Source organism: Nothobranchius furzeri, chromosome 16, assembly GCF_043380555.1.
Source record: "Nothobranchius furzeri strain GRZ-AD chromosome 16, NfurGRZ-RIMD1, whole genome shotgun sequence".
NCBI lineage: Eukaryota > Metazoa > Chordata > Actinopteri > Cyprinodontiformes > Nothobranchiidae > Nothobranchius > Nothobranchius furzeri.
Genome location: NC_091756.1, coordinates 46,507,250 through 46,534,251, shown reverse-complemented (window position 1 = coordinate 46,534,251; position 27,002 = coordinate 46,507,250). Strand labels below are relative to the sequence as shown.

Sequence of the window (27,002 nt, the reverse complement as noted above, 5' to 3'; positions counted from 1 at the left end):
AATGCAGCGATTATGGTGAAGCTCTCCCTTAAGACGCATGCACTTACACAGCACACATATAAAAAGGTGTTATAGGCAAACATCAAAGCCACAGAAACAAAGTCTCAAGCCTAATGCCACAGTTAGCTGTCCCGTTATTGGCTTTGCAGCCAAACTGCAGAAGTGGTATGTGGGGCAGCATAGGGTGTGTGTCAATGGGTGAACTGCTGGGGGTTTGGCAGTGACCCTTTATTACAGTTCCTCCTGACCCTAACAATACACACTCAGGTTCTTCCACATTCCTTGTTAGAGATATCAGAAGTGTTGGTAGTGTGAGATGTTGGTAATAGTACTACGAACACAAGACAACATGTTAAAGAACACACTATATTGACCATATTTATGTGATTGTTTGGCTCCAGGTCAATCAGACCAGTGTTGTTTTTGGCAGGCATCTCAGTCTTAGTCTCTATGATGAAAATGCAATTGAATCAGTCAGTTTTAGTCAAGAAAATTGTTTGTTTTTAGTTTTACAAAAACACTTAAAGTTTTAGTCTGTAATAAATCATTGTATATGTGAGACGTGTAATCTAAGCTACTGGATTGAGTTTCACACCAACATAATTTTTTTAGACCTAAGGGAAATTTGACACAAATTTAGCTGCTCCAGATTTTGTCCAGTTAAACAATAATCCCCAGACTAGTGTCATTTTTTTACTTTATTATTACTCACTATAGTGTATATGATTTATTGATGCAGAGCTGTGCATCATTCAGTAGACTGTCTCAAAAGAAATGTATGATTTTCTTTTTAACACAATTGACTCTATACAGAGTATTCTATACAATATAAAAAATAACAGATGTGTTTGCTTAATTTATTTTTTGAGTTATCAGACCTCCAAATTAGTGTCTTTACATGTATAATTTGATAAAGCGCACCTCCTTAAATGCAATAATGTTTTTCCATGGAGCTGCAGTGTTGTGAGTTTTCACAAGCCTACATAATTAATATAAATAACCCAGTTCTGCTCTTGAGTATCAACAGTGATACTCATGAATGCATAAAGGTGCAGGAAGGTGACCCGTTATTAGTAACCAGGGAGAAGATAAAATAATCCTGACACATGATTTTAAAACATTTTCCTTAAACATGTTCAGATAAAGTCTGTTTAAAACCATAATTTCTTTCATTTTTCTACCCCAAATTTTGATTTTTTTCAGGAAGCACATGAATACGAAACAGGTAAAAATTACAAACAAGGCCGGATTAACCACGAACTCTAAAGGGCCCAGGCCCAGGGCAGCAAGGGCACAAGTAAAATTATGTATCTGTGATCTCCCACTTTATATTAAACAAGGGTGACCGTACATCCTCTTTTCCCCAGACATGTCCACTTTTCACTCTTTGTCCGGGGCATCCGGGGGGTTCTTGTATTGATGAAAATGTCCGGTTTATCATCCAGGAACAGGGATCGAATTATGGGGGAGATGGATATTCTACACATTCAGGGGAGCCGGAAAAAAAGTTTTCTACCTATATTACATCATTCATGGACTCTTGAGCAGAGAGCGGCACAGCGCTGATCGTCGGTGTTCAGCGCTCCAGGCTGCTGTGTCCAGCGCACGGTCCATTCTCAAAGTGGCGCAACCAAAAAACTGTAATTAACACACGACCGTTTATGCCTGCACATGTTCTCTACTCTCTTTCTTATTTGTGCCTGAAGCGCTCTGCCACTGCAGAGCTCATCACCTGTGCTGCTGTGATTTCACCTCACTGACGCAGCATCGAAACGCGCACTCGGCTTTGTGGTCAGGAGATTCCTTTGATCTGCTCAAAAGTAACTGATGAAGTGAAAAAGTAAGAATCCAGACAGCAGATTCTCTGGAGAGTTTAGAGGAGATGCAGGAAGAAGAGAGACAGACAGGACAGGAAAATATAGTTAAATAAAAACAAGAAAACAAAACAAAGTGTTGAAAAGTAAAATGTAGGCAGATTTATCTCCACTACACGTTTCTACCTGCAAAACAATAAGTTATACACATGTAATATTTATACATCTGATACAATTCAGATCACCTTCAAAACTCAGTCACACACCCAGGGCCGTTTCAAGGCATTTTGGGGGCCAATGCAAAATGACCCATGTGAAAGCCACTATTTGTGGATTCTCTGAAAGTTTCCATCATGGAGTGTGTGACAACTTATTTTTTCATTGATCCTATCGTCTAATCTTACAGCTGAAACAAGCATCCTTGATAATCTGTGCACAGGAAGCTTACCGATGCTGTAGTAAAACAAAAGGTATAATAATTTCTTATTAATAAAACCTTGTTGCAGCACTAAAGCAGAAAAATGAGATTTTGCAATAAATATGCAAAATATTTACATATGAATTGTTTTAGAGCCCTTTTATTGACAGAATCTGATATTAATTTTAATTCTTACAAAGAAATGGGTCCCAACGTGGTTTGTGTGGCGTTGCCATAGTGTGACGTCCCCTGTCATCTTGTTTGGAAATGGAAATATGGTCAACCTATATTAAACAAACTGTCCACCCGGGCTTTTGCGCTGCACAGAGATGCTTCGCTGCCTATGACTTTGAACGTCAGTTGAGAGTCAGTCTCATGCAGACTGACCAATGAAGAGAGGGCCTCAAGTTAAGACCCTCTCCTCATCGTCAGTCCACACGAGATGGGTCAAAGGTTACTCTGGGTGGGTTACATGATGTCAGGCATTCAAGTATTGAGTATATTTACTGTATATTACAGTAAAATATTCTGTATGTGACCATATTATGGTGATGCTTGGGTCGTGATGATGGGGCCCTTTAATATTGTTGCCCAGGGTACAACAAAGTGTTAATCTGGCCCTGATTACAAATATTAATTTGTTCATATTTTAAAGTAGTGTCATTGTTTGTAGTTCTAATCATTCACTTCCACAATAAGTGCCAATGAGCGGCTGAGCACTGTGTGTTCCTGTGACAAGGAAGTGATGAGCAGAATGTGTGCTGCTGCTGCTGCTGCTGCTGCAGCTGCAGCTGGGAGACAAACCAAAACAGTTGCAGCAGCGCTGCTACCCCGGTTTCACACTGGAAGCATCAGCGGCACAGAATGGCACTGCTTAAAATAGAATCCATTATAGTCTATGGAGTGATACAAATGAGCTGCGGTGCGTCCATTTTCAGACGCGTCCCAGAAGCGGCACGTGGCGAAAGACAATCTATTTTTTCCACGAGCCACTTCTGGGATGAGTCAATTGAAATCACACACGGTTTCGTTGTAAAATCCATGGTAATTTTCAAAATAAAAGTACTGTGGTGATGCAGTTTCATATATATGTGGTTTACGTGTGACTTAATGGCTTATTTATTCCCATTATCGTTCCAGAAGTGCAGCGGTGTGTTTTTAATGGTTTAAATCCTGGCAGTGGAGAGGTACAACATCATAAATGACATCAAACAGCCATAACAACAAAATCATTATATTTTTAGTTTAATGGCAGATTGCATAAACAAACCTTAACCTTTGAAGTCCCAAGGGATCTTGTGATCTTACTGCTGAGACACTCTCAGTGTGCACTGGAGTGCTGCGATTGTCGAGAGTAAACCATTCCGCTGCTGTTCCGCACCACTGATGTGTACAGTAGGGGTAACCTCTAGTTTTTGTGAGACAGGCAGAAATGTGCATTATGAACATCATTTATGTCTTGCCTTTTCAACCAAAGCTCCTGCACATCTCTTCATGGTATAGAGGAGCTTAAGTTATGAGAAAAAAGGGCAACGAGGAAATCAATTCATCGTCATTATCATTAACAAAAACAACACTGAATCAGACCCTTTGTCAAACAGAGACTTTAGGTCTTTGAAACTCATATTTGTGGTAAAAAAAAAAAAGATGCCGTAACACATATTTAAAAATGCCTTCACCAACTTTGTGCAGACGCTGGCTTTGAGCAGTGGTCATGCTAACCGGACATTTTCCTTATCTAACCCTCTCAGGCTCAAAATAAGTTTTGATAAAAGGACGAACAACTAAGTCCTTCAGGGGTACTTCTGAGTTTAAAAATGCTCATGAAATACTAATGTGGAGTAACCAGGTAGGTAGGTTTTAATGTTGCAAATCTGCAACGCCTGCCTCCAGAGGGTTAAGATGTTATTTATATATTTATTTATTTATTAATTAACAGTGACAAAAAATCTGAAGATTGTCAGTCATACTGACCGATTGCAATTCACCCCCCCCCCCCCCAACTTTTTAAATTTTAAACGTTTCACACAGAGTTCATCACGGAGGAAACAAAACCAAAAATAAAGAGCATCTTGCTACTGACAATGTGCATATGTGGTCAGCGCTCTGAAGAGCTGTGGACAGCAGGGTTAAGAGTGCGCCTGTGACTGATCAGTGCAGCAGAACCACGGTGCACAAGAGCACATGCGGGAGGATTTCCTCCTGCTGAAGCAAGTGCTTTCCAGCTCTGGAAACCCTTCTTTCAGAGTGTCTTGCACACTTGTGGTTATTTCATTTAGATAAATATTCCCTGATTTTAAAACTTTGGCTAAAGTAGCACTTGTTACTTGTCTCCAGTGTGGCATCGGAGCGAGGATTCAGCCTCCAAAACAACAATTAAAATCCAGAACCCCGTTGCCTCTTCGGCAAGCCCATTGAGACTCTTGATTATGCACAAGCAGGTGAACAGGTTCGGTTTACGCGGAGCAGGACGACGGTGCGAGACTGTGTGTTCTGGCCACATCAGGCCTTAAGTGAAATTGTTTATACTGGGGAACTCTGTTCAGCTATTTTCAACCAAATATTAATTTAAAATGCATGAAAACTAAATAGGATTTAATTTTTATTTATTATTATTTTAAACGTGATGAGAAAAAAAAAGTTTCATTTTTTACCCTGTTGGTCAAAATGACAGACAACAAAAATGTCTAGTGCAACCTCTGGCTGGGAGACACACGGAGCAGCCAGAGAAGAAAGCAGGCCGAAGTGGTGACTTAGTGAGTTTTACATGTTTAATCTGAAAGTTGCTTGAGCGAGAAACAACCTTGTCAAAATAAACGCGTCTTCCAGGAGGTAAAATGGTTTCCTGCAGGAGTGGGTTTGCTGTCTTACCCATTACCTTGCTTCTTGATTGTGTTTAAGTGTGTTTAACAAACAGCAAGTGGAAGGTCGGAGCATAACCTTCAGTAATGGGATGCATCAGTTTCTATGGTAACATCATGATGTAAGGAAGTTTCTTTTTCTTGATAACAAAATAATTTCCTATGAAAAAAAACCCGGCTTTCAGCCTTCTGTTTGCTGTAAATTTGATGCTTAGGGAACTATTACTGCAGACAAAGGACACATTTGTATGATGGTACTAAAATTAAAAAATATATATACAGATTTAATGAGCGTGGAGTTTCTTTTCATTCATCTTAATTAGTGATGTGTCGGTCGTGAAAGAACCGGCTCTAAGAGCCGGCTCTTTGAAGTGAACGACGGGAGCCGGCTCGTCATTGGGAGCCCCCCCCCCCCCCCCCCCCCAGAGCAGTAGGGGCGGGGAAAAGGGAGGATTATACTCAGACAGACACACAGCAGAGCACATGTGGGAGGAGGGAGACGAGAGGGAATCAGGAGGAGGAAAAAGGCGAGCGAGAGAGAGGAGAGTGTGACGAAGACGGTGAGAAACTGAGCGCCAGCAGTTGGAAAGTGGAGATTTCTTAAAGTTTTCAGTTATTAAATCCATAGAACTGATAAATATTTGATATATTGCTTTTTTTAACATTAGTAAATTATTTTACATATAGTTTAGCATTATTTTGGTTATAAATGTACTCCACGCAACAGAAAATCTGAGGAGCCACTTGGGAGCCGAAAGAGCCGGCTCTTTTTGGTGAGCTGAGCCAAAAGAACCGGCTCTCTAAAAAGAGCCGGAATTCCCATCGCTAATCTTAATAGGATTTGATGTTTGTTTTTAAGAAGTTATGTAAAATAAACCGACAACCCAACCCTCAGAAAACTAGGCTATACTTTGAAATCCATTTGACAGAAATTCTGCTTTCTAGTATGTAAAAACTTAAGGGCTGTTCAGAGCGGTGTTACTTGGTTTACAAATATCCAGATGATTAAAAGCCTTGAAGAGAAAAAACAACATCCAGCAAGAAGCCAACAAAGTGGCTTCAACCAGTGCATGGATGCAAAGTGTCTCAACTCCGTGTTTTGATGCTGGTGGTAAAATCACTGAGGAGCTTCATTACCTACTCAGTTCACATTCAATTCTGGCATCAGGCTGCTTGTATCATGTATGTGTCAGAAAATCTCCATTTCTGGCCACCGTTTCAAGAGAAGATGAATGACCCATTCATAACAACCACCTGCTGGTTAGCGTTGGCACTCACATGTAAAAGGGCCATCAGTGCATCAGTCAGGCTTCAGAACTCTGAAACAAAATCAAAAGTACTCGCAGTAGCTGAACTACATTCATTTCATCAAAAATGATTAGCCACCTGTTTGTGTCGCTCAGGTCTGCAAAAAGTGCGATTAGGGTGAAACTACCAACTGGGTGGCTGTTATCAGATGGATACCCCAAAGTAGCTCATGGATTTGATTTTATACACCACCTACAATATCGGGTGAGCTAATCCGATCTAAAATGTGTTGCATCACATTTTTATCCTATTTTTTTGGAGCATCTCTGCCTTCCTGTGTTGCTACAGATACTTGTGTTCACAGAGGCTCCGTTATGCATACTGTCATGTATTTTCTGTGACTCACACTTCTGCTGGGCTGGTCCTTCTTAAAAATTGATGAGGCTATAAAATATATTGATCATAAATGAGAAGATGAAAGGCCATTTTTTTTGGAGGGATGGGATGTATCTCTGGCTAGCGGAGGCTTCCGGGCTTAGCTGGTGCACCGCGGTCGAAGATATATGAGGTTGCTGCTAAAGAAGGGAGGATTACAGAGTTTCTTTATCTCTTCCTTCAGCAGCGTTGTTCCTACGATTAGTGAACCGCAAATCTGCCACTCCATCCTCCCGGAGGCAGCCCAGCGAAGTGGGTGCCCAGCTTCTCCTGACTCCTGGCCGGGAACAGCGGAGCGGCCGCCCGCTCCCATCTCCCGGAGAGCCTCGTGGCCACCTGGATTCTGTGTGAGGCTGTAATGCTGGTTGCCTGTGGAACTCTCTGGGGGGAGACACAGCACCTCTTTGAGTTGATGTTGCTTCACTGTTGAGTCGCTCAATTGGGTTTTTCTCACTAAAAGTGCCCAGAAACCTCAGTTAGCTTTCGGTTTTCATGTAGCTTTTCCTACTGATCTCCGACTGAGGCAGAGGAGCGGAGCATACGCTCACGGCCCGGGCAGCCAGCCTGATAGCAGTGGTCTGAGGCTGCTTGTATTTTAACAGTTAATATTAGCTTAGCTTCAGCTCAGTGTACTGGCTCTGAAAACAAATTTATTACAGAATCAGTGAATGAAGAAACAAGCATGCCTCAAAACGTTGTTGTAAATTAATTAGATGATGTCCAGTTGTTGAAAAATGTTCGCAGTAACATATAACCAAAAAAAAAAAATCTTTTGTGGGTCTAATTCAGTGATGCCATATTAGTCACCATGTTTCCTTCTACAGGAGCCTGTGAGGACAAATACTTTTTCTTATTTGTAAAAGTAGGTGACTGGCATGGTCGAAACACCCATCATTAGTTTCCATTGAAATTGAAGTACAGCATATGTGTGATCCAAGGCCTAAGGCAAAGCGGATTAGAAAATAGCTCTTTTAGTCACATTGTGGATCCCCTTGCCCCGTGACTTGGGTTTCACCTTAAATGTGTCCACCTGCCTCTTGTTACCTGATTACCCATCCCAGTGTGTACATAACCCTTGTGTGTTGCTAGTGTGTTTGTCGGTTTGTACTTGTTACATGCCAGTTTGTGTTTACACCTGCCTACCCTGTCGTGTCTGCACTCCTGACCATTAAAGAGGAACCAAATGTCCATTGCTGTCTTGTCTGCGTTGATTTTCCTGTCTGGAGGATCCGCTCTTGCTTCCTCATCTTCCCTCCACACTGTGACACTTCAAGCCCCATTGACTTGCATTAATTTTTCTGTTCTTCCGGGGACCCATGAGCCGATCGGAAGTAGACTTAAGCTTTCTATGACCATCTGTTGGTAACAGAAAAAAACTGCTTGCTTGCAATGATTTAGGTATGTGCTGCCCCCTATCGCCATGGAAAATATACACTGTCACTTTAGAGAACACTTACTCAGTTTTTTCTTACTGACAGACAAAAACAAGAAAAAAATACCACTGAATGTTCTAGTTTGGACACATCTGAAATATAAAATACTGTTTTATTAAGTTGCATTTCTTTAAATACATGAATGTTGTTGGATAAACTATTTCCAACCAATACAAATTGGGAAATATGTCTTAAAAAAGATGATGGACTAGTTTGCATTTTTATTTCCTCCAATCTTGTTTATTTTGTCCACTTAGAAAACAAGTAGAAAAGTCTAAACTAAATCAAATTTTCTTACAGTTAAGATGAAAAATTATAGGAGACTGTTTCACAGATGAAAGTCTTTGTGGAAGCAGAAAGACCGGCAGAAAATGACTTCCTTTTGACGAGTGAATGTAAACCAAGACATCAATCTGTTCCTCCAAACTGAAACGCATCAAAGTGAACAAATATCTGCACACAAATAAAAGAAAAAGAAGAGTCAGGTAATTATGTGTGATTAATCTGATATGCCGTGCTATTGGTGTCTTAATAAACCACCTTATCGCTGCTTTAGAAGTTGCTTCTATAAACTATAATGAGTGCTGTGATAACAAATGGCTGTGTGTGCTAAAAAGCTGTTAATAACATAAAGATGAACAGAATCAAAGCTCATTACCAGCAGCGTAGTTGGGACTCAAGAGTCTAAATGAGTTTTAGCACAAAGTCTGTTATGACTTCATCAACTAATCAGGATTTTTTATTAATGATGTGTGACTCCTTTCTTATGCTTCATCAGATATATTAATACAATTATCGATATGTGTTGGACGGACTGATAATGGAGTGATGTGGTGATGATAGAGAGAGGGTAAACAGGTGACAGGTGGTGTTGTTGCTGTAAGTTTAACCTAACTGTGGCCTTTGGACGATTTACCCAAGAGCCAGAACCTTCAGGGTGACTTTAGACAGCGTTCTCCCTCATTCGTTTTCTCCCGTCTTCGCTTTGTCCCTTATATAATGAATACAATTAACCTTTGCAGAGCTGCGCGTGTTGGCAGACGGTTTGGGGAGTCGGCGGGGTGGGGGCTCGCCGTGTTGGACAGAGATTGATTGATGTTCCCGTGGTCAGCGCACTCCGTCAGATCCCCTTTAATTAGCCCCACTCAGGAGGAATGATTAGACGAAGAAGTGGCAGGGAGACAGATGGAGGGACATGAGAAGGAGGGAAGACTGACGAGAGATGAAGAGGGAGGAAGGCGGAGAGTGTGAAAAGGATAGAATAATGAAAATCTGGAAAGATGTGGAAAGAGGGAGGGAAAGATTGAGATGGTAGATGATAAGTGGCAAGGCTATAATCCTTCACTGAAGGTGGCTGTGGTGCACTTTGACAGTGTTCTCATTTTGCCATCCAGCCTTTTCCCAAGGTTATTGTTTCAAAAACCTTTTACTGAAATTGGTACATTTTAATAAACATGCATTCAGATGCCACGAGTCTTGATGCAATTACATCCAGAAATGAAATCACGCAATTAGCACAGAAGTGACACATATTTATCCCTATTTTCAAAGCAATCACTTGAGATTTTTCACTTTCAAGTAGGATCCCAAAATCTGTCAGCTAAACAGCGCAAACATTGTGAAAGTTGACAAAAAGTGTGCAGTCGTCTAGTATTCAGATGATACATCATACAGCTGAGTTCACTTGTAATTATGTGTTTTTTAAATGCTGTTAGTGTTTGGAGTTAACTAAAAGGTCACTGCCCTTATGGAGCGGCTCAATGCTAATTTACGTCTGCTAATGAGCTCCTTCATAGTGTTGAGACACAGATTGTGCATTCTGTCACATAAACAAAAGCAGGTGCTGTGGAAATTACTCACTTTAAATGCCTGATTACTTATTTACTGTAAAAAACTATGATAGATGGATATGTGACACGCTTCTACAGGGTGATTATATGCTTTTGTTGTCTCATCATGAGTTTAATGCATCCATAGAAGACATCAACAAGTGAAACGCTTGATGACAGAAAATCAAACATACACATTTATAGTTAGTCACTGATGCTTGTCTGGAGAAAAAAAATCAATACTGTTCAAATTTTTTAGTAGATGTTTTTTAAAATTTGCTCGTCTCCTATTTGAGATCTCCTCTCATTGATGTGTCTTCGTTCTGATCCACTTATTTCTTCTTAACAGCGAACACGCCGCAAACACGATTGCTGTCTCAAGCTGCTGGGAATCAATAATAGGTTGTTTGTCTCTGGTCCTGTTGGAAGATTAGTTAACTATCTCTTAAAAGGAGATCACAGAGAGACAAATGTTTACTACAAACAATTTATAAAAATGCAATCGCTTTATTCATTGTTTTATTATAATGTAGAGGCGTCCATGGCTGGAAGTTGTAACTGGTGGGTTGCAGGCTCAAACCAAGACTCCATCCAGCGGCAGGTGGATGAGGACGCTCTTGTAAAGACGACGGGGTGACATCGGTTGTAAAAATCTGGGGCCTCATTCATCAAACGTTTGTAGAAATGTTCCTAAATTTGTTCCTATGAACACAATTTAGAATGTTCATACAAACGGTCAAAATTCTGATTTATGAAACATGCGATGGCCTCTCGTACGCATGTTCCTCCATACTCGCCTGATGACAAATCCCACCTGTGCGTACCCAGGCGCTCCTATCTGTTCTCAGTCATTCACATATAGGGACGCTCTCATTAAACCATATTTGGTCATGCTAGGTCCTCAGCACATGAGGGAATTCCCTGTGTTATACCCGGAAAAAAGAAAACTTGTGAGGTCGAGACACTGGCTGCTGAGGTACAAAAGAACCAAACAAACTAGTCCAATCTCAAAATTGTTATGGTTCATGCAAAGGGCATTTTGTAAATCAATTTTAAATTGCATGCTCGTTTACACAAAATTATTCAGTTATTTAGCAATCGCCAATCTTGACAGCAGCTGCTAGACGCAGCATGACTAATGCAGGAATAGTTCTGCTGGAAAAATAGAATAAAGTGAAATTAGCAATGGTGTGAAAGTTTATAAAATAATAATATTGGTGCTTCTCTGAAACAGAGGTGAAACAGCTCTGAAATAATTGAAATTAGTTTGCTTTTATATTGGATGCTACCTGTCACACAAACAAAGAATTGATTTGTAAATGATAAATATTCCACACTCGTAAAGCACCTTTCAGAGTCAGAGGACTCCAAAGCACTTTTCACAGCGTATCATTCATCCATTCATACACACATTCACACACTGGTGGTGATAGCTACAGCTGCCCTGGGGCACGCTGACAGAGGCAAGGCTTCAGAGCACAGGCACCAGCAGTTCCTCTGACCACCACCAGCAGGCAAGCTGGGTTGAATGCCTTGCTCAAGGACACAACAGCAGCATTTTCTGCCAGAAGCCAGAATCGATCCTACAATCTTCAGATTGCTGGACATCCCAATTTACCTCCTGAGCATAGGCGTCAGTTTAACCGGGGACACCGGGGACATGTCCCCGGCGAAATTTGTGATTGGCAGCTGTGTCCCCCCCACTTTCAAAAAAGCCTGCTGATGAGGATTTTTGTTTTACCAGCTCAGATCTTATACCAGGGGTCGGCAACCTGTTCCCATCAAAGAGCCATTATTACCCGTTTCCCACAGTAAAGAAAACACCGCAGCAGTCGCATCGTTGTGGGCGGGGCCTACCCTCAGACAGCAGAGCGCTGCTCACAACAGGTGACAGTCAGCAGCCGGTACCATGGGCGTCGCACCCGTGGGGGATTCAACACCCACACTTTTCCAGCTGTTTTGCTCACCTCCACACCAGTCTGGTTTCTTTACGTCACACTCACTCTGTTTGCCTCATCTCCTTCTTCACCTCCGCTTCTGACAGCCGATGTCGGGTTTCCAGGAGAGCAGGAGAGGGAGGGACGGAAGAGCTCGACTGAATAATTTTACATTTGACATTAGCTGTACAAAGTCTGAGTTTGATAAAGTGAAGAACAACCACTTGCAGAGGTTTATGATAGGCGCAGCGCCAGGTTTTCATTTTTGGGTGGGCCACGGTAATTTTGGACGGACCTTAATAAGCAGTGACTTAAGTGAAGCAGGCAGGTCGCACCAGAAATTTTCGTTTAAAAAGACGTCATAAATGTGTTCCCCAGTCATTTTTATTTCTAAAATATGAAGTAAAAACTCCCAATTTAATTTTCATTCATTTGTCATTAATATGTAGTCTACACCCGTGCGTTAAGTGGACCAACTTCCAGTAAACGCAAAGCATCCAGCCCACCTCTCCAAATGCGTAAAATGTGCATCAGCCGCTAGTTAGGCGCGCCGCGCGCACCATCAGCTGATCAGCCCAGACAAGAGCAGAGCAAATAGAGAAAGAATAGAGGATAATTCTGTCTGGATGTGGATGGAGATTACATTTTACAGCAGCCTGATCATCATTTAAATACGTAAACCATCACCTGTCTTCTAGTCCACGCTATCAGCACTATTTTATCTGGTGTGTGTGTGTGTGTGTGTGTGTGTGTGTGTGTTTTCCACTTCAAACACTGATCTAACCAACAAGACCAGCGTGTCCAGTAACACATTAATGTTACAATTAAACAGTTTCACTTCATGTAGGCTAGGAACATTTCACCTGCCGTGGCCCAGCCGCTTCTGCTCCACATAAACTTTGTGCGTGATCAAATGTCTCTACAGGTGCTTTCTGAGCTGAAGAGGCGACTGGATGCGTCATGCGTCTCCATTTTGGAGACGGGAACAAGCGCTGTTCAGCCAAACTTTCATAATTTCATAAAAATAACATTTTTCCAAGTGACACATCCCTCAGCGAGACCGGGTTTCCAGACCGCTTCAGTGGGAGGAAATCAACGAACATCCTTGAGTTTATCCGTCAAAATAAACAGTCAAATGGAAATATCTGTAACCTGTCATTTAACTGTTTTGCCTTCTTGTGAAGATTGTTTCAAAGAGAAACAATTAAACTTTATTAACTCCAGAGCCACGCGCACTGCGCTGTACTCCGTGACTGTAAATGAGGGGGAAACGATTTAATCGGATCCTTTTTTTTCCAACATGGTTTAATGTAAAGTTTCATTCAGTACAAACTTTAGTTACACCAATCTAACGAGACAGAGCCTGGATTTGTATTCTGAACAGCTTAAACATGTTTAAAACGGAGACATGCGTGACGCGTCTAAAATTCGCACCTGCTCTGCTATTATGGAAATTAAACTAACAAGGTGAATAACATCAAATTATTTTAGGCACAGACAACATCTCCCACACTTTTGAAAAGTTTGCAACGCGCCTGGTCGCTCGTGTACGTCAAAGTTATCTTTCGTAAGAAGATAATCAATAAAACAATTTATATAAAGTGGATCCAGAAGTTGTAGCTCGTCTCTACAATATTTTGATATTTTTCACCCTGTTGGTGGTTTTACTGAGCAGGTGCCACTTTTGTCACGCGATTCTTTTTAAAACATGTTTAGACTGTTCAGAATACAAATCCGGGCTCTGTCACGTTTGATTGTTGTAATTAAACTTTGTAGGTGGGGAAGGTCAGAAAGCAGCTCAGAAGCGCATATGATTACGCACAAGCGTGACGCGTCAACCCGGTCTCACAGTAAGACTGGGTTGGAACTGTTCAGGTTTACGCAGACAATCTTTACATTTAGAATTAGCTTACAGATGTAAAATTAATGCAGTAAAATATAAAGCATTTTATTTAAATATCCATTCATTATTTTACAAGCACAGAGAGCTGCATCATATGGATGGAGGAGCCGCATGCGGCTCCAGAGCCGCGGGGTGCCGACCCCTGTGCTAGCCTACTTTATTGACCCCAGCAATTTTTAAACCCCACTCAAGTGTATGCTTATTGTCCCCAGCAATTCTGAAAACAAACTGACGCCCTTGCTCCTGAGCTACTGCTACCTCCTTGTATAGCTGAAATCACAGTGAGCTTTACATAAACTAAAACAAACAAACAAAAAAAAAACAACAGGTTTATTCAAAGCGGTGCATCATTCCACCTTTTTTTTGGAAATACTCAAAGTTTACTAAACAGCAGCTCATCTTACGGGTGAACTTCAGGTCAAGATTGACAGAAATTTTTTTCCAAGCTGTTGACATAACTAATCTGGAATCTGTACAAATACTAGCTTGTTGCTGCAGAACAGAATTGTGCACAGCAGTTAAACTACAGGACAATTAAAGCTGAATATGGGGCAACCTAATTTAGCCCAAAAAGAAGAACACCACAGCTAAAACTGGACACTTGGTAACCAAACATCGATGGACCAAACGGCTGCTCATCAGTCTGGTCAGAATGGATCTGTTTCTCCAAAGAGCTTTCTACAACAGCAAAGAAACCAACACCGTATTACACAGTTACACTTTTAACTAGCTGTGTCCTTTGAGGCTGCTTGCACAGTAATATGGTGACGCTATAGTCTAAGGGTGTAATATAGAATCCTGTAAGAGCCGATGATTAGTTCACATACGTCATGTCATATTAATTTTAACACTGTGACATTTTAAAAATATCAAAGTGCATCTATGCGGAAATATTACATCATGTGGGCCAATACCTGCTCAGAGCAGAGTGACACACTCCTGAACAAAGATGTACACCACGGAACAAGTTGCTTGTTCGTTTTTGGACTTCTGACTCACTCCTCTTAGCATAGAAAACAAGTAGTGATGGATTGTGAGGAAGGAAGGTTAAATGGTCCATTGTATCCCAGGGTATGTGAAGGAAAATGCCAGGGAGACAGAAAATGGACATTTTTAGTTATATCCAAGAATCCATTAAGCCCATCCAGAGAGAGATGCTGTCTGAACGGTCGTGTCCAAGGCATGATGGGATGGCTCGTAACATTTTTTCTCATCAGTGAGAATAAAACTGATCTAAATAGACACATAAAGTGATAAAGTAGGTGAAACCATCAATATCAGCTAGTAAATGTCCTATTCTGTTGGGGCTGTGTCCTACAGCCTGGCACAGAGAAAGAATCTGGGAACTCTCCTTTTCAAATAACCCCACTCCTTAAGAATTCTAACCGAGCCAATCAGCGCTGAGTAGCATGCATCACACACCACAATGCCAAGTTTGTCATAAACATGGTGACTGAAGTGGAGTTCGCTGCGGCTCCTTCCTTTGTTCTAAATGATTTGAACGTCTTTAAAACCATAACAAGTAGAAGCGCTAAAAGCCTTTCTTCTAAACAAGGATGTTTGCTCTGTCGCCAGACTCCATTTTTACTACAGCTAAAAAAACTACAGCTCGGTTTCTCATAAACAACGAAGACAGCGGCGGAGTTCGCTGCGACTCTTTTCTCTGTTCTAAATGACTCAGATGTCTTCAAAACCACAAGTAGAAGCGCTAAAAGCATTTATTCTAAAAAAAATAAAAGATGTTTGCGCCGTTGCCAGAAGCAATTCTTTTTACTACAACTAGAAAACTACCACGTTGTGCGGTACAGTTGGGATTTCCGTCTTTTTTCTGATTGGTCATTTTTGAGCTGCCTGGTCCCACCCCTCAAGCACCTCTCTGCCTTTGAGTTACCAGACTCATTCCCTGTGCAGAATTAAACAGAGGATGAGTCTCGCAGGCCAGGCTATGTGTCCTGTGTCTGATATTCGTGTAAAATATGTAAAATATTTGTAGACCTGAAAACTTGCTTATTGTAAAAGGCATAGGGAAGGAAAATGTCACAAATGTGCCGGTGAGTGAAATGGAGGTGAGGATCTGCACACGGGTGAGGAAGGAGGCAGACAGGAACATTTAAAGGGTTTTAATGAGACACGCAGGACAACGAAACAATGAGCCAACCAGACAAAATGGACTAACAGGGTTTAAATACAGGAGGAGCTGGGACCTTGGGTGATTGGGAGACGAGAGGCAGGTGGGAGCAATTAACATGGACACAGGACTAAACAGAATGGGGAGACAGGGCAGGGTGTGACAGAAAACATGGCTATTTATTTTACTATGGATGCTTTATTTGGCTTTCAGACATTTCTCCCTTTACATAATGATGTCAGCATGGACAAAGGTCAGCCAGGTAAAGTGAAAACCTTTGTTTGTTTGGAACCTGTTTCATAATGGTCCAAACATTTCAAAAGTGTTCTGAGAATCACTTATTTGCATCCAGAAGTTTTTATTTTTTTAAAGTAAACGACAGATGGGAGTGGGGGTGGGGCACATTAATAATCTTGGGGAGCCAACATTCTATTTGAGTTTTACTACTACTGTTGAAAAACTAAATTGCAGTATGAGCGACAGATGACCACCTCCTGATTAGGGCTGGGCATCGAGCATCAGCTGGAACAGTAAGATGGGGGCAGTAGATATCTAAATTATTACAAGCAAGCATTATTTTTGTGTTCAATTAAGACCTTACCAACGGATAGTCATTAGGGTCAAAAATCCCTGGGAGTGCAACCTCCAGCTAAACAACAAGCACATCTGATTCCCTTTCATCGCTTGCGTTGAGTGAAAAGGTAAATGTGTAAACAAAACTATGTTTATTAATGCTGAAAGTTTTGTAACCGTGTGTAACAAATCAGTAAATGCATTCTGGCCTCAGGGGCTTCTGTAGAAAGAAACATGGCATCCCATATGGCATCGCCCAGAGACTTAGACCCACTCCCATGTATTTTAGACCTGTTTTTTATGGTTATATGTTATGAAACCGCCAATGTTTTTCAACAACTGGGCATCTTTTAATTCATTTACAACATTTCACAGAATATTTCCAAAGATGAACTCATTCACTGCCAGCCGTTTCCTGATCAGAAAAGCCCTTCGTTGCCAATGTTTTTCAGCGTTCTCACAGAAGTCATCGCCAAACCAAAGAGTAGACTTACCTCTTACATCAGGAAGAATTTGCGTGTTTCGAGCATTATCCATTCTTTCATAATCCGTTGTCGAATTGTGATCGGCAGAAGCTTTTCAGGTCTGTGCCTCACTTTTTTACAGCAGCGGCACAAAACGATCTCCTAACACATGGATTTTCTGCTTCCTGATCACATGATGTGTGACGTACACGGATGAAGATCGGCTTTAGAGCTGGGATGTTTGTTCTCACTGTGTGTGGGCTCATTTCGACGCCCACACAGTAAAAAAATGCAAATGACTACTTTAGTCGTCAATGGCAGTTAATGAGTTAATGGTAAAAACTGCGCATTGTCACTTTAACTGAGATTTTCTCCTTGAATAAATTGAAAACCAGATTTAGAGCACTTGTTTTGTAACTGGCTTCTGAAATTTTGTACATATAACTAATTGTAATTGAGAAATTTTGTGACGTTTGTTTTGCTGACTCTTGGCCATGGACTCTTTTGAAAATGAGGTTTTCAATCTCAGTGGGACCTTTCTGGTTAAATAAAGAATAAATTAAAAAATTAGCTGGGTTTTTAAGACATGAAATACATTTCAAAAGACTTTTCTGTAGACGAGTATTTCAAAAGTATGCCTTGAGACAGAATGTTTTGGTAGTGGAACACATCCCCATAGTACATCTAACACAATGTTAACATCAACCACACCTCACCCCTGCCATGTGGACCTCAAGGGATGAACCATGAACCCTGCTCAATGGTCCACTTTCCTGGCAGGGTTGCCCAATAAGACAGTGGGAGGGTTAAAAATGTTGCAAAGGTAAAGATGCAAACTAGGGTATACCAAAAGTAACTTACCGTCCTATTATAATTTTGAATCACATTTTACAGATATGTTTCAGGGCCTTGAACAGAGCACACAGATAAAAGTGGCAAAAAAGAAGAAAGAGTGTAGTGTTGAAGTGAGATACAACAAAAGGGTCTGAGAGATGCTGAAGAAAACAAGATGAAGTAAAAAGCACAAAGTAAAGAAGCACGAATGGACTCTTGCTTCTCTTTCTGCCCTCCCTTCCACTGCGTTTCAGACACATGCACTTTAACCTCTCTAATTATCTCCACACGTACATATAAAACACTGCAAAAAGAGACATTTTAACAATGTTTAATGTTTCTGGCTCAACATCATTCCCCTCTCCTGCAGCGTGCATTACAATCAGATGCACACGACTGATTATGCAAATACAGTGATGATGTCATTCACAGCCAATAGCTACTTTCTCTACAGAGGAGTCTTACCAAAACACTGGAACCCACTCATAATTTGGATCCAGTCCAGCAAAAATGCCTTTCTTGAAATAGAGTTGTAACTTCATATTCAGTGTATAAAACTGTGTCACTTCATCAGACGAAGTCAAAAAGCAAATATTATTATGCACACAGATGCTGACATCTACTTCTATTTTATCCCCAGCTTTCTCATCATCTCCATCCGGTTAGCACACTGAGCTTGTCATTTCTTTCCCTACAGACATGGAATAATAATGTTTTGAACTTGTGTTAATTTCTTCAGAGCTACCATGAAATTGTACCTGTTTGGGATGCTTGATGCTAGTTCACATATAAGTGGATTAAAGTGAGGCAGAAAGGGTGAACAAAGAGAGTGGATGAAAGGGAAATCAAAGGTATGAAGAGAAGAATGATGGTACGGTTGGTCGTTTCCAGGAAAGACATGACTGCGAGCTAATCTATACATTAGCCTGGAGCGCCTGCTTATTGCTTGATTTGAAAACGCTGCAAATGACTTAGCTGACTACTTCTGCACATCCCACCTCAGTTTCAGAGAGAAGTCATTACTGGAGACACCAAAGTGACACACTATTACTGCGGCTGTCAAAATGTTAATCTCATTTCTAGATTTTCTTGTTTCTTTTTCTTGATAGTTAAAAACCAGAGAAAGACTTTATTTTGCTGTGGGAGTTCAATGAGAGGGGAAAAAGAAAAACTAATTTTCTCCCCTCAAGAACTGACAACAACAAGGGAGAATAAGCAGAGATAAAGATCAAAAGACCATCAACACAAACTGGTGCTGCTGCGCCTGTCATGCCTCTTCCATCATACTTTTTCCTTGCCTTCAGTTAGCGACTGTTTAGTGCCGTGCATTTGTTCTTCTCCACTTCTCTAAAGCTGTTTAACACTTTTTATTTCTTCTTTCTGTGTGACCAAAAGGAACCAAAAGCAAACAAATTTCCCGTTTCATCGATCAGAAACCCTGATACAGCTAAAATCTAACCGACAGACAGAAACGGCTCTCGAGGTTTGATTAATAATTAACTCTCTTAATGAAGTTTCTAGGTTAATTGGCAGCCTACAGATGGGTGGTGTGCCAGTTTCTTACCTCTGAGCTTTTGGCCAATACAAAGCAATAGAAGACTGAGGTATTTTGCCGTGCATTTATTGATCAATTAAAGAATCATGTGCTGGACATTTCTCTGGCTGAAGCGTACAGAAACACTTAACTATATTGAATTTTCTTTCTTCTTGTAAAGTTGGATTCCAATTTGGTAAATAATCTATTGAATGGTTTCTTTTAGGGAGCAAAGAAAGCAGGAAGTTGGCTAAATGCTGTGCAGAAACTCTGAAGGTGTTTATATTAAGTGACGGCGGTCAATGCTAAGCCTGGATCCTCCTGGGAACAGCATTCCTATAGCCGATCACTAAAACAGCTCCCATCACTTCCCTCTTCTGGAACACTCTCTCCCACACACCTAAATGTTGAATAATAATGCCCATGCAGGCCTTGCAGTATTGATCGCTTGCCAGAGGACACAAGGTCAAGTCGCACGGTGTCAATATTTAAAGCAGAACTCAGCACTGGGGATCTTATCCATAACCTCATTGCCATGGGGGTCCGCTGTGAGCAAATACTCTGCTGGCACAGAGAATGAAGACACAGGTGCAGAGACACAACACAAATGCACAATAAATAGAGAATGTAGAGCTTGAATCATGTAATCTTAACATTTGCTTCACTTATTGTTTCTTTTGAAAATAAATGGGTGATAGCTAAGCAGGAAAGTGCTTTCAGGTAAAGAGATTTTGGTTAGAGGTGCATCATGTCGAAATTAGGTAAAAATGACATCATGTGGTCAAATTTCATTACTGCAACCACTTTAAACAACTCTGGAGTTTTTTGCCGGTCGTCGTCACATTTCAATTGTCAGCGCTGCGGTATTAGCTCGCGGGGGACACGACAACCTGACAAAGCTGGGTTACTCCTCCCCCATAGTTTGAACCCTGATTGTTTTGCCAACCAAAATAAAAATGTCTTTCTGACTAGACTTCAAATACCACTGATGAGGAATTGTGCCATCAACAAATTACTTCCATGCCGTGTTTTTCTTAAGTTCAGCAACTAAGCCAGGCGATTTCAATCAGCACTGTGCATGAACCTTGTTCAGTTGCTGAGCAAAAAAAACAAAAAGGACGGCATGGATTTGACTTGTTGATTCCACAATTCCCATCTCTGTCACATACCATCATAGTGTTGTTTCCTGGGACCAGACCAGCAGACAAAACAGTAATGGCTGATCTGCAGAAAGATATTTAGGTAGCTTTTTATGCCCACAGTTGCAAGTTCTTTGGCCAAAATGTTAACAAGTGTTCCATGCTGGTTCAGTTGAATTAGAAGATCACAGCATGCCCTACAGGTTAATGACAGTACGTAGCTTTGGATAAAAGCGTCTGCCAAATAAAGAAAATAGTTAAGTAAATAAGAAGACCATTTTATCCTCAGGGACTTACCATTGTGGATGTGACAAGTAGGAAGTAGTGAATTAACCTAAAATGTATATTTTTGGACTGTGGAGAGAAACAGGAGTAGCTGATGATAACCAACACATGCATTAGGAGAACAAGCTGACTGTGCAAAACAGCTGCAGCCAAGCTTTAACTTGCAAAGTCCTTGTTGTGATACAACAGCTGTGCCATTATGCAGCCCATATCGTTGTGTTGGAGTTTTGATCCTGAATGTGGTGGTCATAGAGGAGGGTCTGTCTTATGAAACTCAGGGTGTCATGTGCTTAGTGATGATGTGGTTCTGTCTGTGTCCTAAAGCCACTGTATTCAGCTACTCTGGTTCTTTCTCAACCAGGAAATGGTGACATGCTTCATCTGTGTTTGGAGTGAGTCCTTATTTTTATGCAGAAAAGTTTAAGTATCTTGGTGTTGTGTTCATGAGTGATGGTAAAATAGAGTGGGAGATAAGACAACAGAACAAGACTTTGGTTCTTTAGTAAAGAGGGTATTGTTCTGGTTTTTAATGATGGAGATAAAAGCTGATGCTCTAAACTTCCTGGTCAGTTTACACTCCAACCATACCATTAGTTTAAACTTATTAAATACACAATCCCAGATATAAGCAGCTGAGAAGGGCTTCTTCCATGGGAGGTTGGGTTAAGACTGAAGGACAAGGAGGATGAAGAAGCTTAAACTCCTCATCACGAGGAGTCTGGGGTGTTTTTTTCTAATTAGGATGCTTCTGGTCACCTCCCTTTGAAGGTTTTCCAAGCATCAGGAGAAATCCCCAGAGATGACCCAGAACTCACTGGAGAGATTGTGTGTTTTCTTTTGCATGGTAGCCTTTGGGATCTCACAGGAGGAGCTGAAAAAAAGGATGTGGGCTTTCTTCTTGTACCATTTACCTCAACGACCCGAACTTAGATGAGAGGGAAAAAATTGGATAGATGGTTTTTATGAGAAAAGACTTGCATCAAGTTGTTTGCAATGGTGCTACTTTGAATAGATGTGGAGATGAGCACAATTAGATGTTCTCGTGAGAAGAAAAGGAGAATGTCTGAGGCATTGTCCAAATTGATATTGCTCTGACTGCAGTCTACGTGGATGAGACTTATAAAATTAACAAAAGGCAAAGAAAAAACATAAACAACCAAATATTTCTTAGGGGTGGAAACATTACCAAAATAACTCTGGGATGCTTGTTTAACTACCCATTTTGGCAAATTGACACAAAGCTCCAGCATACAGCATTACCCTGAAGTACATTCCATTCGGACCAACTGTTGTGGCATCTGTGTGCCACTTATGACCTTGCTACGCTGCTGCAGCCTTATCTGTCTCCAGAAAAACCCCTCATCAACTTGGCTGGTCCTGCTTGTATGATCAGCCTCCATTGTTTTCCACATTTGTTCTGTTTCTCACACACAACCACAACAGCTCAGCAAAGATGAGCTGCATGTCAGCAAGCTTTTCTTAAACCCTTCCAGTGCTCCATTTACACCGCCGTGGAAACTCTCGGTGCAGACACACACTGCTCTCCGAGATAAGAGCAATGTTTGCCACCTGATTAGGATCTTCCAGTTACCATTAAAGACGGTTTATCTCCTGCCCTAACCCTCATTCATGCCTTTTGCCTTTTTGCAACCTCTCCAGAGACAGTGATGGAGGTCACGGAGCTGAGAGGGGAAGGAGCCAAGCAAAGGCAATAAAAAAGGAAAAGTAGACCGGCTAATAATTATTTGGCAACAGCCTGGTGAAACAAGAATGCTTCTTTGAAAATGTACAAACACATTTTTGTGCAACAAAATGACTACTGGTGTTTTAAAGATTACCAAAGGGTTTAATTTGATTTGGTAAAAGGTGATTTTAAAAATGCATTGTCTACCACCCTGCACAAAATCATGGTGTTTTTAAGTGGTGGTGGTGGGGCGAATGCTACTCCAGTTAACAGTGTAAGGTGATCTGTGTGCTTCACAGAAACATAAATCAGCACAAACACGGTGTTGTTGGACTTGTTGCTCAGTTTAATGATTTTGTCAGAATCTGAACCAGGAAATGGAGGCTGGGTGGGGTGGGGGCATTAATAAAGGGACTCATTGTTAAGTGTTACTAAAACAACTAAAACAAAATTAAAAGTGCCTGGTGGGTGTGTTCTTTTAAATTTTATTCTAGATATCTTTTTGAGTCTTGACTTATGAAGATTTCTCACAAGTTTTAAAACAATAAACAGGCTCATTTATTTTTATTAGTTGGTAAGGAATGTGCTGTTTTAGTTAACAAATACATTCTTTGCTTTGTCATATTGATTCAAAGTTGAAGTTAAAGTCCCACAAGTCTTCATAACACACTGGTGAAAACAAACCTCTGCATTGACCCATCTCCGTGGGGAGCAGTGAGCTGCAGCAGTGGTTGTGCTCAAGAACTATTTGGTGGTTTAACCTCCCCAATCCAACTCCTTAAAGCTGAGTGCTAAGCAGAGAGGCATTGGGCCCTATTTTTGAAGTCTTTGGTAAGAACCGAGCAGATTTGAACCCTGATCTCCCAGTCCCAGTCTACAAAGCAGTGTGATTCAGGGTGAATCCAGGCCACCGAGAAGGTTGGATGTCAGTCTTTTGAATACGATTCAGACTGAATCACACTGTTTTGTGAATAAGAGTTGAATCAAATCAAACAGCTTTTTGTTGCTCGTGCACGTTACATGAATTGGATAGTTGTGAGATCAATATAAATCCACTCACAGGTAAGATATGATCACTTGTCACCAGACCTTTTCCCATCAGCTCACTTGTTTGTCTGGTAGATGATACATTTTCAGCATTTATACAGAACCTTTGAACTTTAGATTGGTTCCATAAAGAACTCTAAAATGTGTCAAAAGGTGCAACAGAGTCTTGCTGAGGAGACCACTACATCAGGAGAAGCCAGGAAACAAACCAGCTTTATGTCAAACGAGCGTTCTCAAACACCTGAGCTCCACCTGCTTCCATGACGATTAAGAGAGCTGTCTAAAAGTTAAATCTGGTTTACATCAGTTGTAGCTGACTTACCTGTACTCCAGTGAAAAGCGTGTTAGTTCAGTATTATTGTGGATCCATTTGAACTCCAGCGGCCAGCTGCCCTCAGCCATACATGTCAGCACCAGCCTGTTGCGTTCCAAATGAAGCTGACTGCGCACAGGCTCAGTCTTGAAATAGGGAGGCACATCATCTGCAAAAAAAAAGGCATTTATCATTTTAAAGAACTTTCAAAAAGTAGCTCCCAAATTAATAATATTTAGTTATGAAACTCCACGTCTACATCCAGGGACCACACATTCACAAAAACGACAAATGCTGATGTAAAAATTTACAAAAAATAAATATTTCCATTTTTTAAATCAATACTGGCGTGTAGACACAAGGCCGTCATGCTCCAGAAGAAGAAGCCTTTCTATGTCTCATTTGGAGCTACCTAATCCCCACTGATGCTCTGCTGCCTGTGTTTGATGCATTTAACCAGTTCTGTAAGTCTCAGAGACACTGAGATAACAGGAGAGAGCAGAGCAAGGAAACACGTCATGAAAGATTGGTCCTGCATCCTGTGCTCTGTATGTTTGTGTGTCAGTAACTCATTGGCACGGTGCAACACTTCCCTCTGAGCTACGTAGAGCAGACAGGACAAGAGCGGAGCCAAGGAGGAGACGTAAAATCCTTTCATCGCTCGCTCACCCGCTCTCTGCTTCGCTCTGTCTCTCACTCTGGCTGCAGCTTCTGAACATGCTCTGCTGAGTGTGAAGGAATGGATGGAAGGAGACTGGTGAGAACCTCTCTGGAGGGTGATGCACATACTAAATGTGGCAACACAGATTTTTATATCTTCATCAAGAAGCCTCAGAGGCAAACTGTCAAGGTCCCTTGTGTTTCCAATATCTCACCTTTTATAAACGATGTAAAAATAGAGAGCTTACTTGATCATCATTGTAAATATAGAACACATTAATTGGATGGTTGGATAATATAATTATCAAATTGACTGATAATCAGGCTTCGAAATTAAACTGTCAGAATGATCTATTGTGCTGATATTTCGTTTCTCTATCTTGGCTCGACAAATTCAGTGGAGGTAGACGGATCAGAGTGAAGGCGTGTGGAGAAAAATGGGGGATGAAAGTAATACAAAATGAGGGACAAAGGATGATTAATAAGCTTTTCTCTTCCAGTCAGAGTTTCAGATGTGCTACTTCTGGAAGTAACAGCTTCATTTCACTCCTTTAGCATTTACACCCACAATAGTCTGAGTCCGGAAGCTCCAGAATTTCTAGTAAATTTTTCAAGGTTTCTGATTGTTTGTCATGACTGTGCAGAGATAATTGGCGTGATTGTAAATGCAACAAGTGAAACAGCCTTCATGCAGCAGGATTATAGTCCGGTTGTGTTCTGCTGCTGCATATAAAAGTTAGCAAAACAGAAACTAATGAGTAGAAAATGAGTATGTGTGTTAAATATTTCAGTCTGAGTGGCAAAGGAAAACTTTTTCCAAACTGAGAAGACTGCAAGAAATAAGACCATTGAGTCTGAAAACTGGACTTATAAGAATGAACCAAATCTAATTATTTTTGGCAGCAGTAAACAAAGGGAGGGTTATGAAGTAAATAACTATTAAAAAAACAAAATAAACATTTTTGAACGGTTAGGTATGAGAGTGGAAGTATCATAGCCTGGCCGGTGGAGGCATGGTTGGAAAGACCACATTTTGGATGCAAAGCCACATTGCTCGAACAATCCATGATATTTATCATTTAATAAGGAAATTAAAACTTAATGTGTGCTTATAATATGAATAGAAGTTTTTTTTTTGGGGGGGGGGGGGGGGGGGCATATCCTAATAAAGGACCTATAATATTCTTTGTCTGTAATTGACTACTGTTAATTAATCCCAACAATCAACGGAACATTTTTGGAGTACCATCATTAAAAAATGCTTGGCTCAAGGGTAGTTAACCATTGTTAATCCTTATCTATAGTCCATTAGCTAAACATTAATTTATCCTTAATGAACAATATTTTTTGCGTTGATTATTAACTATCATTAACCAGCTCAGTGGCCTAGTGGTCTGAGCGTCCGCCCTGAGACGGGGAGATTGGGGTTCAAATCCACAGCTGACTCATACCAAAGACTTTAAGTTTAATTTTCAGTAATCATTAGTACATAAATAATCAACAATTTATTATAACTAACATTTGATAAAACATTAATTGACCTCCAGTGGACCATTAACTCGTCTCTCGTCTTCCTCCGCTTATCCGGGTCCGGGTTGCGGGGGCAGCATCCCAACTAGGGAGCTCCAGGCCGTCCTCTCCCCGGCCTTGTCCACCAGCTCCTCCGGCAGGACCCCAAGGCGTTCCCGGACCAGATTGGAGATGTAACTTCTCCAACGTGTCCTGGGTCGACCTGGGGGCCTTCTGCCGGCAGGACATGCCCGAAACACCTCCCCAGGGAGGCGTCCAGGAGGCATCCTGACCAGATGCCCAAACCACCTCAACTGGCTCCTTTCGATCCGGAGGAGCAGCGGTTCTACTCCGAGTCCCTCCCGAATGTCCGAGCTCCTCACCCTATCTCTAAGGCTGAGCCCGGCCACCCTACGGAGGAAACTCATTTCGGCCGCTTGTATCCGCGATCTCGTTCTTTCGGTCATTACCCAAAGCTCATGACCATAGGTGAGGATTGGGACGTAGATCGACCGGTAAATCGAGAGCCTGGCTTTCTGGCTCAGCTCCCTCTTCCCCACGACAGATCGGCTCAGCGTCTGCATCACTGCAGACGCCGAACCAATCCGCCTGTCGATCTCCCGATCCCTCCTACCCTCACTCGTGAACAAGACCCCGAGATACTTAAACTCCTCCACTTGAGGTAGGACCTCTCCCCCGACCCGGAGGTGGCAAGCCACCCTTTTCCGGTCGAGAACCATGGTCTCAGATTTGGAGGTGCTGATCCTCATCCCAGCCGCTTCACATTCGGCCGCGAACCTACCCAGCAAGAGCTGAAGGTCAGAGCTGGATGAAGCTAGGAGGACCACATCATCCGCAAAAAGCAGAGACGAGATTCTCCTGCCACCAAACTCGACACACTCCACACCACGGCTGCGTCTAGAAATTCTGTCCATAAATGTGATGAACAGAACC

At 41.4% G+C, this 27,002-nt stretch overlaps 1 protein-coding gene across 6 annotated transcripts in view; it reads right to left on the bottom strand.

Annotated features, from left to right (window-relative positions):
• sdk2b (sidekick cell adhesion molecule 2b) overlaps nucleotides 1-27,002 on the bottom strand; it is a 434,582-nt gene that overhangs the window by 98,368 nt on the left and 309,212 nt on the right. For all 6 annotated transcript variants that reach the window (XM_015962803.3, XM_015962806.3, XM_015962807.3 and 3 more), the window contains exon 2: nucleotides 23,889-24,048. In XM_015962803.3, the coding sequence (XP_015818289.3) occupies nucleotides 23,889-24,048 (160 nt within the window). The remainder of the gene's footprint in view (nucleotides 1-23,888; nucleotides 24,049-27,002) is intronic.